The sequence below is a fragment of the Empidonax traillii genome, unplaced genomic scaffold (assembly GCF_003031625.1).
Source record: "Empidonax traillii isolate 1590-97213 ecotype Southwest subspecies unplaced genomic scaffold, ASM303162v1 scaffold99:size1466351, whole genome shotgun sequence".
Taxonomy (NCBI): Eukaryota; Metazoa; Chordata; class Aves; order Passeriformes; family Tyrannidae; genus Empidonax; species Empidonax traillii.
The window spans coordinates 1,339,708-1,354,076 of record NW_020955292.1 but is presented as its reverse complement, the minus strand read 5'-3'; the positions used below and the strand labels follow the sequence as shown (position 1 = coordinate 1,354,076).

Sequence of the window (14,369 nt, the reverse complement as noted above, 5' to 3'; positions counted from 1 at the left end):
AAAGCACAGGACCTATTTTTAGCAAGACAAAATTTGCAATTTGAATGAATACAAACCATTTTAATAATTTGTTATTCTTTGCATCTAAGCCACATTTTTAAAGTTACAGGCTCTGATACTGTAAACAACAACACTGCACAGAGCAGCCCCAAGTTCACACACCTCAGCCCCTCGGTGCTGCTCCAGGCAGCACAGGGCTCTGGCCTCAGGCACTGCCAGGTGAGCACACACTGGGCACAGCAGCTCCAGGGAATTATTCTTTTTCACAGCTGCCCATGGCAGGTGACAAGATGAGCAGTCAGGGTGTTTTGCATCTCCCTGTGACCAGCCATTCCCTGTGCCTCCTGTCCCCAGGAATGTCAGCTTTAAACCCTCCTCCAGCTCAGCACCTCAAACAGCTCAAATTCTCTTCAAATACAGTGAGTGAGGCTCCAGAGCTCTCCTCCCAAATGCCAGTCCCCCTGCTAACACATGGATTTATCATTTACCTTTGCTCCCTGGTTTCGTGTCAGCTTTCCCCTCACAGGAATGCTCCTGGGTTTGCCGGTTTAGGAGGAGCAGTGGGGATTGGGACCATCAGCAATCCTGGCTGCAGCTGGGGCTCTGATCACCACCATCCCTGCACCTGCAGGCTCAGCCTCGTGCCGTGTCCTGGTTCCCCAGGGACAGACCCTTTGGTTAAAACCAGACCGTGGTTACTGCAGAGGTGTTCAGGTTAAGGCACAGACCTTCCCTCCCCCAGCATTTCAGTAACAAAGAGCAATAAACCCAAATTCTGAGCTCTAAGAACAGAGTGTTCTCATGATCATTAACATTTAACATTTGTGAGACACTTGGATAAACTTTTATGGGTGATACAGAAAAATTAAAACATAAATGAACAGTGATTACTCTTTTTTCAGGACTTGGCCTAAAAACTACGTAGTAATTCTTAAATGGAAGATATTGATTAGTGTGTGTTCTTGCAGATCAGTGTCCTAATTGGCTGACAGTGCTACTAGGGGAATTTTTTGTTTTATTTGTGTAGTTCACTTTAAATAAATCTGTATAACTAACTCAAGTCCACCAAAATAAGCTGTAGCCCTGTATCTTACCTGACAGGATAAGTTGGGATGTCTCAAGATCCCCTGAGGCAGAGCTGTCTTATGCTGTACGTGCCATACAGGTACTTTGTGCTGTGAGCCACAGATTTATTTGGGGTCTCACCACTGCCCACAAGTATTTCAAATGTTCAGTCAAATGTGGGGAACAACCCTGTGCTCAGGGTTCCCACCTCCAGAGCCTGAGAATGCCCAGGACAGCCTCAGCTACCCCTGGGTTTAGTCTGAGTGTCCCCAACCACAGCTGGGACACAGACAGAGCTGCCTTGAGAACTGAGGAAAAGCCACTTTTCTTCCTCAAAGTCACGAAACTGTCTTTGAATGCAACAGCTACGGACCTGAGGAGGCATTTCACGCTAAGCTGAACATGAAAATTTTATCAGCTGTTCACAATATCAGGCAATTTTTCTATGGAATTCTACAGAGTGAGAGGAGTCAGCAGCAGCTCTCCAACTTTATGGAAACATTTGAACTCTTCCCTCTACAACATCCCGTTTTCAGACCAGAATGAAATCAGGTTGCTGAGGACATACAGGGAATGCTCCCGGGAAACTGTGGGTTAGATTTTCAAGATTCTGTAGTCCTGAGGAGAAAACTGAAGTGATGGTGCCTGATTAACCAGGAGGTCATCCAAAGGCTGCTCAGCCTGCCAGGAAATCACTTATTTTCTTTATCCAAATCGCTCTATAATTTCATCTTTTTTTTTTTCGTTCTTTAGCAAAGGATGACAAGGAGGGATCTGGGTAATCCTCAGTGAAATCCTCCTTGTTTGTTTTTCATCCATTACTATTACCCAGAGCCAAAATCTAGACACCAAATGAAGTTTCTCTGTCTTCCATCACATCACATAAAAATCCCATCACTTTGTGGACACCGAACACTTAAAAATATACAAGTATTTTAATACATACAACTCTTCATAGTTCATTAAATATAATTCATTCCATGGTCTTTAAAATACTCTGTGTTAAGTGTAAGGAAAAAAAGGCTTGCACTGGTATTTCGGTAGCACTGATTAGATCTGGCCTATGCAAAACCTTTCAGGATACTGCAGGGGTTGTGCTGAAGAGCAGCAATTCTACTGAAGAGCAGCGGTCCTGGAATCCAGAGCGTTTTGGGTTAGATCCAAAGGAAGTAGAGATGCTGTGAGAGGGTTATGAAGTGAGAGTGATTAGAGCTTCAGGAGGCAGCAGCAGTGGTGTGGCACTGCCTTCCCTTTCAGCTGCACTTGTTCCAGTCAGGACCATCCTCTGAAATGCTTTGGGACAATGCAACAAGGATCAGGGAACTGCTGCAGCTTGACTAAGCAAAGCAACATCTTCGTGTTACACTTGGTTCCCCAGGCAGCTGAATGAGATGAAAAGAAAATCTCTTGCTTTTTGCTTTGAAGTGTTAAATCTGCCTTTTCCTGTGTCCCCAGCTGGTACCAAACTTATCAAGTGCAGACAATCAGCCTGGTTTAGCTGATATCCCACAGCTGTGACTATTCTCCTCCACAAACTGCTAACTCATGCTGCCAGCCAGCAGGAATCCTAGTTCTCAGTGAAATCTTCAGAGAAGGATTTATAGCTTTGCAGAAAAGCAGCACAGAGCCCTCAAAGGCATTTGCAAAATGCAGCCCCCAGCATCCTGTGGGCACAGGGTTTGTAGCACAGTCCAGAGAGAGAGGCAAGACATTGACACCAACCCCACAGTAACGTGGTCCTTGACAGCCCAGGGTGGGAATTGATCAGTAAGAAATAAATATATATATATATATATATACACACACACACTTAAATATATTTTTAAATATATATAATAGATATAGTGCATGTATATAATGTATTGCCTGTGTATATATAATATATGTATTTTGTATAAAAAGCTTCACATTCAAGTATAGGTACATATTAAAATATCAAGAGAGGAGGACCTTTAGAAGTTAAGCTTAAACAGAGGATCTGTTGGAAGCAGAGTTGTTACTGGATCATTGAAAGAGGTGTTCCCCAATTTCAAAATGCCATCAATTCAGAGGTTAGTGTTGCACTGATGACTGAGAAACACAACCCAATGGAAAGTGAGAAAAAGGGGAAAGAAGTGATAATGCAAGGTTAGACATACTGTCAAATACACTGATATACATATAAATCCTTTACTTCAGATATCCCATGTTTGGAGGGACAAAGGTGATGTTTTAACTTGAATTTGTAATACAGTCCCTCAGTGGTTGTAGGTTTTTTTGTTAACAAATTATCATAGCCTAAGGAAAAAGAAATTTGAGAGACCAGAAGAAGGGTTGAAAATCAAAATAGCATCATCAACCCTAAAAGGTAGTTGACAAACCCTGATATGAAATATGGCCCATGAAGCCTTGTTCTGAACCTAAAATATGAAATGTATCATGAGCAGAGAGAATAATGGATGGAAACTCTGAACCTCAGCCCTGCATTGGTTCAGTGTCTGAACAGGAATTCCCTCTCTTGAAATCCCAGTGCCCTTCATCTTTAGATTGTTGAAATTATGATCATAAAATCAGCGAGTAAATCACCCGGATTTTTTACCAGTGTGGATGATGAAAACATTAAGTGTGTCTGAGTGTGTAAATCTACAAGCCCTCGATTTGCTTGGCAGTGCAGCAGTGTGGGCTGGGAGCAGAGTTACGCGAAGTAGGCGTGGCAGAACACAGCCACGGCCAGCAGGATGATGCCGTTGACATTCACAATATTTCTCCACAGGGGAACTTCACTTGTGTCCGTCAGCTTCTTCTTCAGGGCCTCCTCTTCCTCCTTGCTCAGTTTGGGGCCTTTCTGTTGGTCCAAGCCACAGAACCAGTTGTAGGCTTTCTTTACACAGCCAGGTTCCTTTTGGTTTTCCTCGTTAACTGGAAGGAACAACACTCAGGTCACGGCACGGACAGGGATCACGGAACACTCTGAGCTCTGGGCTGAGGGCAATCCTATATTGATACAGCAGTTCTGATGTCTGGCCACAGTTAATGGAAACACACGAGTACAAAACAGTCCAGGGATCAAGTTAATACTGTGTTTTCACAGCTCACCTGGAAATGTTCCACATGTTCCAAGAGAGCCTTTGGCAGAAATCTCTTGGGCCTTTTGCAGCCCAGAGACTTGGTCTGCTATTGGAGAAGCAGACGAGGCTGCAAAGCCTAAACTCCATTTTTTCAATAATTTCTACGCTTTGAATTAAACGAAAAATAAATGAATTTGAGGATATTGATTAAAAGAAACTTGGGAGTAGAACCAAAACCCAGCAAAGAGAACTGGCAGTTTTGCAGTTTGCTTTCATGGTGTCTTGAGTCCTGGCTACAACCCACTGTTTCCAGGTGAATTCTCTTGGAATGCTGGAGTCACACACACATCTGCCAATGCCTCTGACCTAAAGCATTGCCACTGGTTTAGTCCTAGAGCTGCCACCCAGCTACTTGGAGAGTAAGGGCTTCTCCCTTCAGATCTCCTTCCCTTCTGATTCCCAGAGTGTGACAGATCAGTAACGGCAGCCCCTGAGCCATTGAAATACACGGCGGGCTGAGGTTTTGTTGTTAGGAGGGAGGATGCCTTTGGATATCAAGCATGTTAATGCTTCTTCAGGAATGAAACAGGAATACTCAAATACATTGACAGAATCTGTAGATATTCAACAGTTACCTGATTCCTCATCTTTTTCCTCAGCCTTGTCCTGCTCCTCATCTGCATCAATATCAATCCGTTCCTCCTTGCTGTGCCGCAGGGACCAGCACAGGCGGTAAAGCTGCCACGGAACAAAAGGACTTTAGTGGATCTACACAGACACAAACCAGCCTGGCCAGCATGTGGACCAGCTGTAAGACCATGGCACCCCAGTGCCTGTTATGTCTGAGGTCGTTAGGAGTCACTGAAGATTTGTGACAGATAAAGGCAGACCATTTCCTTGGCTTTCTCACAAGAACTGTGTGCTGCAGGCAGCTGAGATGTGCAGAGGTAATACACCAAGTACCAGGCTTTAAAACTAGTGGTTTCATTGTGTGCCATTTCTTGAGCAGCAGGACTGCAGTGATACTCACATGTACATCAGGAATGGGCTTAGTCATGAAGGAGACTCCCAGGATGACGATGGCTGTAGCTCCAAAAAGAATCAGTGCAAAGTACAAGTAGTGAATCCCACAGATGATGAAGGGGCAGTTGGAAGGGTTGGCACAGCTGCCATTTCCATAGACAAACTCTGAAATCATCCTGCCCAGTCCAGCCAGCAGCCCAATGATGAGGCCCCAGAAGGCACCCTGCGGACACAGGTGTGACGAGAAGGATCAAAATGAGTCATTCCAGGCATGGAAATAATCTCCAAGCTCTCCATAAATTGCTGGAGGAAACATGGAGGTAGCTGTGTGTTATGTTGGCTTTGCACAGGAGTTTTGACCCAGATACTTTCAGTGACTGTGTTTATAGCTCAGTGCATTAGTACAGCTGAAAGGGGCAAGGAACAGCAGCTGAGAGAAAGAATATGGAGGACACCTCACGCAGCCCAGCTCTCAAAGTCCAGCTGCCTCCACACATCCTCTCCTACAGGACAGGCTCCAGCCCAAGGGCTGCTCTCATGTCCTTTTACCTTGGAGGGCTAAATCCCTGACAGCTCTGGCATGATGGAACCAGCCAGCAGTGTGTGTCATACTGCCCAAAAAATGTGTCTGGTTTATCTTCCAACAGCCCTGCTACTAATTAGTTAAAAGCTAATTCTCAGTACTCCTGGTGGATGTTTTGCTGCCTGATGTACAGCACTCCAGCCAAAGCTTAACAGACACACACAGCCATGTCTGGGCACAAATTGAAACATGGGAAATACTCTTAAGCATAACGTTTTTTTGTTTTACTGTAAGGGTGATTGACCATTGGAACAGGTTTCCTACAGACACTGTGGAGTCTCCATTCCTGGGGATATGAAAAACTCAACTGGACAGGACAGGTAAAAGGTGATTTGTTTGGTAGAGCAGTTTGGTGACCAATATCCTAAAAGATTACTTACGAAGAATAGGTCTTCATAAATTATCCATTTTATACTCTCCTTGGCAAAGTGATAGATAACCTAAGCTTCAGAGCTATCTAGGAATTCCTGAGTGACTGTTTGTCCATCAGACCACCAAAGAACTCCCTCAAACTCATCTCTGAAGCCTCAGGCCCTGGGATATGGAGATACAGAATCCTTGGGACCAAAATAAACAGGAAGAAGTTGCTTCTAAAAGACACTAAACCAAAAAGAGCAGTTTCTCCCAATGCCCAAGGAACATGCAGCGTTCCTGGTGGGCACTTACCGGCTCATTGACACGCTTGCAGAAGATGCCAAGCAGGAAAACAGCAGCAATGGGAGGTCCCAGGAAGCTGGTGACTGACTGGATGTAGTCAAAGAGCTGCCCACTCTGAGCTGACTGAACCACGGGAACCCAGGCAATGCTGATGCCAATTAAGAGTAACATAAATGCCCTGTAAACACAGCCAGATATTCAATTAGCCATCTGTTTAGAAGTATCTATGATCTATCAGAAAGAAAAAAAAAACAGCAATTAATCAATAATTTACATGTTCATTTTGTATTTCAACTAGTGAAATCAATTATAATGGCCAATTAGCGCTGAACAAACAATAGAAATCCAAGCTGGGTATTGTGTATGTCAAATATGCATCAGCACACAGCAAAACATTCAATCAAAACATAGAAAATCACTTTTTCCCTGTGTTTGTTATGTCCAGAGTCAAACCAATAGCAGATCAACTAGAACTAGTTCACTGATGCTGCAGCATGAAGCCTGGGAAGATAATTAAGAGGAATTCCTTTTGAATAGTAGTGGGAAGCACTGTGAATTAGCCTGGCTGCTGCACGGACACTCGATTACAGCGGGTTGTTTTCCCAAAAGGAGCCGGTGCGGTGGGACGGCGGCTCCGGCCACAGGAGGCCACTGCAGCTCTGCCAGGCAGGCTCCGCCCGGCCCTCGGGATGCGGGAGAAGGAGCCGGGATCCATCGGCGCTGCGGGGAGGGGCGGCCGCGCTCACCTGCCAGCCAACATCAGCTCCTTCTCAGACGCTCGGGTCCGGATTTTGGTGTAAATGTCCACAGTGAACAAAGTACTGGCACTGTTAAAAATGGAAGTCAGGGAGCTCATGAGGGAGGCCAACATGACTGAGAGCATCAGCCCCCGCAGACCTGGAACACAGAGACAGGGAACGGGGATGAGCATTTCGGGAAGAGCCTCAGGACCTGCCCATCCACGGAGCTTGGCTGCCCCTTCCCAGCCAGCTCTGAACGCATCTGGCAGATTCCCGTGCCTGACACAAAACCCTGCCTGACACTTCCCTGCAAAGCAAGCAGAGCAATGTCTGCTGAGCTGGGAAAAGCTATTTAAAGCAGTGACAGGGAAACCCTCGAGCTTTTAGCACATAGGTACTTCTTTGGTGAATGCTGTCTGGCTAAACGCTGGAACAAAAACAAAATAATCCTAAGCAGACTTTTCCCAAGAGTTATAAAAATAATTTGTCTTGTTTGCAAGTCAGTGCTCACTTGCTTGCAGTATATTTGTGAACCAGGTGTTTGCCAAAAAAAATTAGTTCCCTTTACTATTTTTTAAACCAGAGTAAGCCACTTTTCCAGGTGGTGTGGTCTGGTCACACAGTGTGGGGAAGTGCTGCATGCATTGCTAAGAACAACAGCCACCATGTGTTGGGGACGTGGTAAAGCTGGCAGGGAAGTAGCACAGTCTGTATAGGACCATAAACTGTCTCTTTGGCCTTCTGAGCCAGCACCACTCTCTGGGGGTTGGCAGGAGACTGCAGGTGTGGGCCTGCAGCTCAGAGGTCCTGCCACAGAGAGTGGAAAGGATAAATCGCTGGCATAAATCACTGGCAAAGCGGTAACTTTTTACCTTCACAGAAAGGGAGCTCAGTTACCATTTCATCACCCAGTATTTGCCAGCTGAGAGCTGACACTGTCAGTGTGGAGCTGTTCTCCACCTACAGCTACAGCTAAAACAGACAGCCCCTTTGCTTAACTGTACATAGCTCTAGCAACAATTTTGGAACTAAATATGGGTCTTGGACTCCTCTAGCACTTGTTGGCCTCTAGCACAGTCTGGCAGTTTCACCTTTCCTAAAACAAAGAAACAACAAATACAGACAGTGTCTTACCATTTGGCATGAGCTCCACTACCATTTTTGGGTAGGCAATATTTGTGCAGCCCACTGCGGTGCCACAGTACTGCTTACAGATTTCAGGCACAACACAAGCCACCACATCTGAGGAGAGGAGAAGGAGGCAGTTAGACAAGGTCATGTAAACAACAGATTGCTCCCAAATTAGTAGAGCTTCTCAAATGTGTCTCTGTGTTGAACCACCAGACTGACATGTTTGGTATCATCCTTGGTTTGCTGGCAGGGAGGAAGGTGATTCAAAGCCTCTTTCCTTCCTCTCTCTCCAAAAGAATAGTGAAAAGTGCTGTAGGTCAAAATAAAATCAGCACTAATTGGTCAGACCAGGACTGAACAACACAAGGAGAGCAAGGAGCAAAACAAGCAGAGGAACACAAAGGCCACTCCCTCCAACCTGAAGCTCTCTCTGCCTGCTGCCAAACCCATCCCAAACCTCTGCAGGTCAGAGAGATGGGCAAGGGGCATTTCCCCCCTGCCCTCGGGACTGGCCATGGCCCAGATCCTGCAGTCTGGGACTGCTGGCCCTGGCCCTCTGAATGCCAGTGGGAGTATCCAACCTGCACAGCATTTTCCACTCATTCAGTCACAGTGGGGCTGTAACAGTCTGACAGCTGGGGAGGGACACTAAAGTGAACAGCAATAACAACAGCAGAAATCTGGGATCAGGGAAAACAGAAAGACTTGTGGCTTCTTACAGTGCAGTTAGGTTTTGTGCATACAGGTGCCTGGACAATTTGTGTGACAGTTGACAATCTAACAGGTATTTTGGAAAGGACAGAGAGAGTGGCAATGAAAGGTGGGCAGCAAGAAGAAATGTGCATTTCTGTGTCCATGTGCATACCTGTGTACAGAATTCGGCTGATCATTCCAGGCATCACTATGATAAACATGGGCAGGAGTTTGAGGTATCCACACATGACACAACCAGCCTTCACGTGGGACATGTTCTTGCCAGAGAGACATCTTTGCACAATAACCTGTCAGTGAGACATGGCAGTTATAACATTTCCATGATCACACCATGCCACTTTCCAGACACAAGGTGCTCCTTAACCTCTGTGACAGCAAAAAAGCCTATTTAGCATTTCTGCCACTAGGAAAAATAAAAACTACATGAAAATCAAAGTATATATTTGAAATAAGTAAAGCAAAATATCACTTATCCAGCATATAAGAGCTAAGACTTTTCTCACAAGAGAAGCAGACAGACTAAACAGCCAGAAAGGAATCGCCTGAGCAATGGATACAGTTACACTGGGGGGGTTGTTCTTTTGTTTAGAAATCATGAAGATTATCTTTCTGACAGTTCAGGACGCAGACAGATCACTTGCCAGGACTGGACACACATCCACATGTTGCAGGTGCAGGAGCACACTTTTCTCTGCTCATGTCAGTGTGATCTCTTGGGGAAACTGGACAGTAGGTTTTAGGGAGAAGGAAGGATTGGGGAAGTATCTCCAGGCTGAAAGACCTTACGTATAAAGAACATCTCCCCAAGACTGTGCATGCAAAGATAAAAGCTGCACACATAGGAAACAAATTTGTCTTACTGAAAGGGGAATCCTCTAACAAGGGTCATTTGGTGCGTGGTTTCCTAATTCAGTGTTCACAGCACAACCTCTCTGGGTTTGCACACACGGTCACACACAAGAACTGAGAAAGGAGGAGGATGTGCTGGGCACAGGTGTGTGGGAGACTTGAAAGAACACCCATTCCATTTTATCTGATGTCAGAGGGGTTTAGAAACCAGGAACTGAAAAGTCACCGACCAGTCTTGAACTAAGGGCCAGTTCTGTGGCCCAGCTTTGCATTAGGGGGGGAGGTGACACTGGGGTCCTGTGCTGGGCATTCCCAGGGCATCCTGCTCCCCTTTACCTGGTCTGTGCACCAGTACCACATGGCCAGCACGCTGAGGCCAAAGACCAGCCCTGGCCACGGCAGGTCTCCGGTGACGGGGTCTCGGAAGATGTGGAAGGCGTCCTGCCGGGGGGTGTAGCACTTGGGATCAACCTCAATGCCCCCGTAGGAGGTGTTGGATGGAATCGCCTCCATGTACTTGCGCATGAAAGCCTCGTACCCTCCCACTTCGTGAAAGGCTGCAAAACAGAAAATGAAAGGATTTATTACTGAAATCTCAAACAGAGCATGAGAACGTGAGGAGAAAAACCTCCTTAATATGGATGTAAAAACTCCAACCTGCTGCCATGAGCAGTGTCAGGAACCACACACAGGAGTTTGGAAGTTTTCCCACAACAACAACCAAAGTGACCTTTCCTGTCAGGTTCCTGCAGAGCTCACAAATGCTGGGTGGGCACTGCCTTGCCAAGAGGTGAATTGAAGATACATTTTTTCCACACGTGCTGACCCAGGGAGAACCTAAGGCAGGGTCTCCCCAGGCTAGGTCAGTCTAAAGTTATTTCTGCTGTAACATCAGTGGAATAATTTAAATTCAACGAAAGACCTTACCAGAGCAAAAGCAAGTGCTGAGTAACTCGAAGGATAAGGAAAGGGCACTACAAGTTCATGCAGCCTTATCACTGCTTCTTTCTTCCTTATGAGCCCTTCCTATTAATTCAGTTTAACAGCATCATTTCTGTTTAAAATGCACATGGTCTTCTGGACACACACATTGTCCCATCCATAAACATTCCATTTGTGTCTCTTGTCCCGCTGGTGATACAGTGATTGACACCCACAGATCAGCTGCAAGGCTTCCTGACAGTGCTCAGGTGTTTGGGTTGTTTAACAGGAAGATTCGTGCGATGTGACCAACAGCTCTTCACTTTGAATCAGGAATTTTCATGCCTTAGCATCTGAATGTCTATGAAATTATAATCTTCTGAAAACAAGATACTCTCTGAACTTCTCAAGAGTACCATCATCATCATCTGCAAACAACTCCACTTTCACCTCATCAGCCATCACAAGCCCTGTGGTGTCATGGGGTGCTGTTTATTACCCTACACACTCACCTGTGCTCAGGAGACTAAAGGATTTTGGCAGTGTGCTTCTTTTTGGAACATGCCTGTTTTCTTCCCTGATAAACAGGTACATGAACTGAAACCTGCAGGTTAAGGTACCAGTTTGACACTGCAGGATTTGTGATTGAACATTCCAGTTTAGTTCATCTGATTTACTTACCAAATCCCAGGAGAATAAAGGATCCCACTACCATGATGAATGTTTGTAAGGCGTCTGTGTAAATCACAGCTGCAAGGCCACCTGTTGGCAAAGAAAAGTCAGGACAAATCAGTCAGCCCTGTGCAAATGCCTCAGTGGAAATTTTTTTTTTTTTTACTTTTCTCACCACCTCTCTCTTTCAAAGACCTCTGTAAATAATTCCCTTTCAAGGTTTTCATTTCTCCTCTCCCCATCTTCCCTCTTCTCTTTTTTTTTCTGGCTCCCCCAAATTCTCTGGTATATCAGACTACTCAGTAAACTCACCTGTGATAGTGTAAATAGCAGTAATAGACAGCAGGATAATTATGGCCAAATAGAGATTCAGCCCTATAGCCAGCTGGATAAACACAGCCCCAGAGAATATGTCAGCCTAGAAAACAAAAAATCACAGAAGCAACATTTAAATTCCTGATGATGACCTGCATGATGAGGGCACTGAAACACACAACTGTGCCCCTGACAGTCCTGCACACACGAATCAAAAAGAAAACAGAAGCCATTTCCATACGCCTGCCAGTCTCCCCTCAGGGCTGGGGGAGTTTTGGTACAAGGGGTGTAACACTTCTCAAAGCATTTCCAGACCTTTTTCAACAGATTGTTTTCACAGGCAGAGTCACCTTGCTGCTCTATGCTTTGAGACTGAGAGATAGCTTAAAACTGCTTAAAACTGAGGTCCCATTCACTGCCCTGTGCAGGAATGGACTGTGACACACCTCCAGGACACGGCGCAGTTCTCTTCAGTCAGTGCTACTGTACAAGTCTCTTCCTTCCCTTCCTGCTCACACACAGGTGCTGTAGCTCGTCCTGCTGGTTCAGGACAAATGGGGCATTTGCATTAAAGGCAAACATCTTGCATTGTCTCTATTTTTAAGTTCCTGTCAGAAGAACTGACATCAATTGACTAATAGGAGAGCCCTTGAGCTCTTGCGTAAGAAAGGAACTGTTCGGGTTTCCGAGTAACACTGGGCTGTTAATCGCATTAAATCAGTTCCTGATTTAGAGATAATTTGCATCAGTGTTTTTTATACAAGTTTGCAGTCGGGATAATCTGCCCCAGTGCACTTGTGATGCATTACTGTAAATTATGTTTTCATTCGAGGCTGCTCCCGAGCATCCCGTTCATGGGCTGCTCTCCAACCCCACCTGCCCACCTTGCTTGGTGTTCCACCCCCTGCAGGAGGGCTCTGCACGGGGAGTCCCGCCCTCACTTCACAGTGCAGTCCCAGCGGGGTTCAGGAGCCTGACACAAGGACAGGCAGTGGCCGTGCCCTGGGGTAAAGCCCCCCTCACGGGAGGGAGGTTCCTGAGGCCAGGCAAAACCTGGGATCGCAGAGCAGGCACCCGCACTGCTGCTGCACCGCTGGGCACACACACTGATGGACACTTCTCCAGGCTGGCTACTGGAAATGCCACACGGAGAAACCCTCTTGATTCCAGAGACATGGAAACCTCACCCCTAGTTCCCGCTGAGGAACGAGGAAGAGTCCCCAACCTCTGCAGCCCCACTGCCCTGGCATGCAGGAAACGACGGTGGAGCAGAGTGTGAATCACAACAGAGGTTCCCGCTCCCAAAACTCTGCCTCTGGAGCAGATTTCTTATAGGCTTTAGTTTGGAACCAGGACCCTCACCTCAGTGGCTGTCAGACCATGTCCTTTGCCCCTTCTCTCTATGGTAATTCTTTCCCTCTTTTCACACCACTGGTCAGCCCACGTCCCAGACCTTTCTTTTATTGTTCTTGGCTTTAGCTTACATATCATTAAATATTAATGGTCCTAAAATGACTCCCAGAAAGAAATGTATAGTTAATTATTGAGCATCCTGAGTAATGTATGAGTTTCTTCAAATTGCTGAGTTATCTTCCAGCTCCACTGCTCCTCCTTCCCAGTTAGATTATTGCCTTCCAATGCTTCCTTGTTTCCCCAGTTATACTCTTTTATAGGCACTACTTAATCTTTATCTAATCTCTGAATAGAGTGACTTTTTCCAGCCATCCCTGCAAAGCCATAAGATGACGTGCCAGCTGAGTGATTCCAGCTGCAATGGGAATGTGGGAGTCAGGGCAGGGGCACCTACTCTTTAACCCCTACATTGCACAGTCCGAGGAGGAGGAGGAGGTTTGCCTTCTCCTCTTCCCAGTGGAAAGTCTACACCAGACATTTACTGCTGGAATTATGTACAATGAATGGAAAGAAAATGCTGTAACAGATCTAGAAATTTCAGTTTACAATTTCTGATTTCTTCAAAAGCATTCTGACCTTAATTCCCTTTGGTCTTGTCATAATTTAGTCTATTACTGTCCATTAAGATTTTATTTTTATTAGACCCTTCCCTTTGGTATAATGACCAATATCAGCAACTCTAGTGGCTCACAAGCCTCTGAAAGCTGCTGTGGGATTCCTCCCAGGGTGCTGCACACTTAGGAAGCTTGTACAGGTGAGGCACCTGAGTGACAGAAATCCTCTGGGCTCAGAGACCCCGAGTGTCCTGATCCCAAGGATGAACACCTCGCAGCATGGCCTTGTCTGGAACGTGGCTGATTAGCCACAAAGCAAGTAAGAAATCAAAAAATCCCACAGCAAATGTGCAGGGAAAGAGAAATGGTGAGGACCTTGCAGAGGGACTCTGCCCCTCACGTGGTGGCACTGTGCCAGAAGGAGCAGGGCAGGAGTTCCTCGACCTGATGTGTGATACTGTTCACCAGAAAGCACCCTAATCAGTTCATTATTAGGGACAGAACATGATGTTTTAACACATTCAAGGAAGCAGCACACAAAATGACTCCCCCAAAAGGAAGGTGCCACTCTCCTGCAAGGATAAGGGCAGTATCACTGATGGGTGTGAGCTCCTGTTCAGGGCAGGGCAGGGCAGAAACCCATCCTTCCCTGTCACATCTCAGTGAGCCCCAATGACCACAGGGA

The 14,369-nt window shown here is 46.0% G+C and overlaps 1 protein-coding gene across 3 annotated transcripts in view; it reads right to left on the bottom strand.

Annotated features, from left to right (window-relative positions):
* Positions 1–1,815: 1,815 nt before the first annotated feature.
* Positions 1,816–14,369, bottom strand: part of SLC5A1 (solute carrier family 5 member 1) — a 28,849-nt gene continuing 16,295 nt past the window's right edge. For 2 of the 3 annotated variants that reach the window (XM_027882023.1, XM_027882024.1), the window contains 10 exons: positions 11,715–11,820; positions 11,412–11,492; positions 10,146–10,366; positions 9,112–9,247; positions 8,250–8,357; positions 7,122–7,272; positions 6,385–6,553; positions 5,143–5,358; positions 4,748–4,850; positions 3,740–3,963 (listed from right to left, as the gene is read on the bottom strand). In XM_027882023.1, coding sequence (XP_027737824.1) covers positions 3,740–3,963; positions 4,748–4,850; positions 5,143–5,358; positions 6,385–6,553; positions 7,122–7,272; positions 8,250–8,357; positions 9,112–9,247; positions 10,146–10,366; positions 11,412–11,492; positions 11,715–11,820 — 1,515 coding nt within the window. Of the gene's footprint in view, positions 3,964–4,747; positions 4,851–5,142; positions 5,359–6,384; positions 6,554–7,121; positions 7,273–8,249; positions 8,358–9,111; positions 9,248–10,145; positions 10,367–11,411; positions 11,493–11,714; positions 11,821–14,369 lie in introns of all 3 variants that reach the window. The other variant, XM_027882022.1, reaches the window with a different exon arrangement.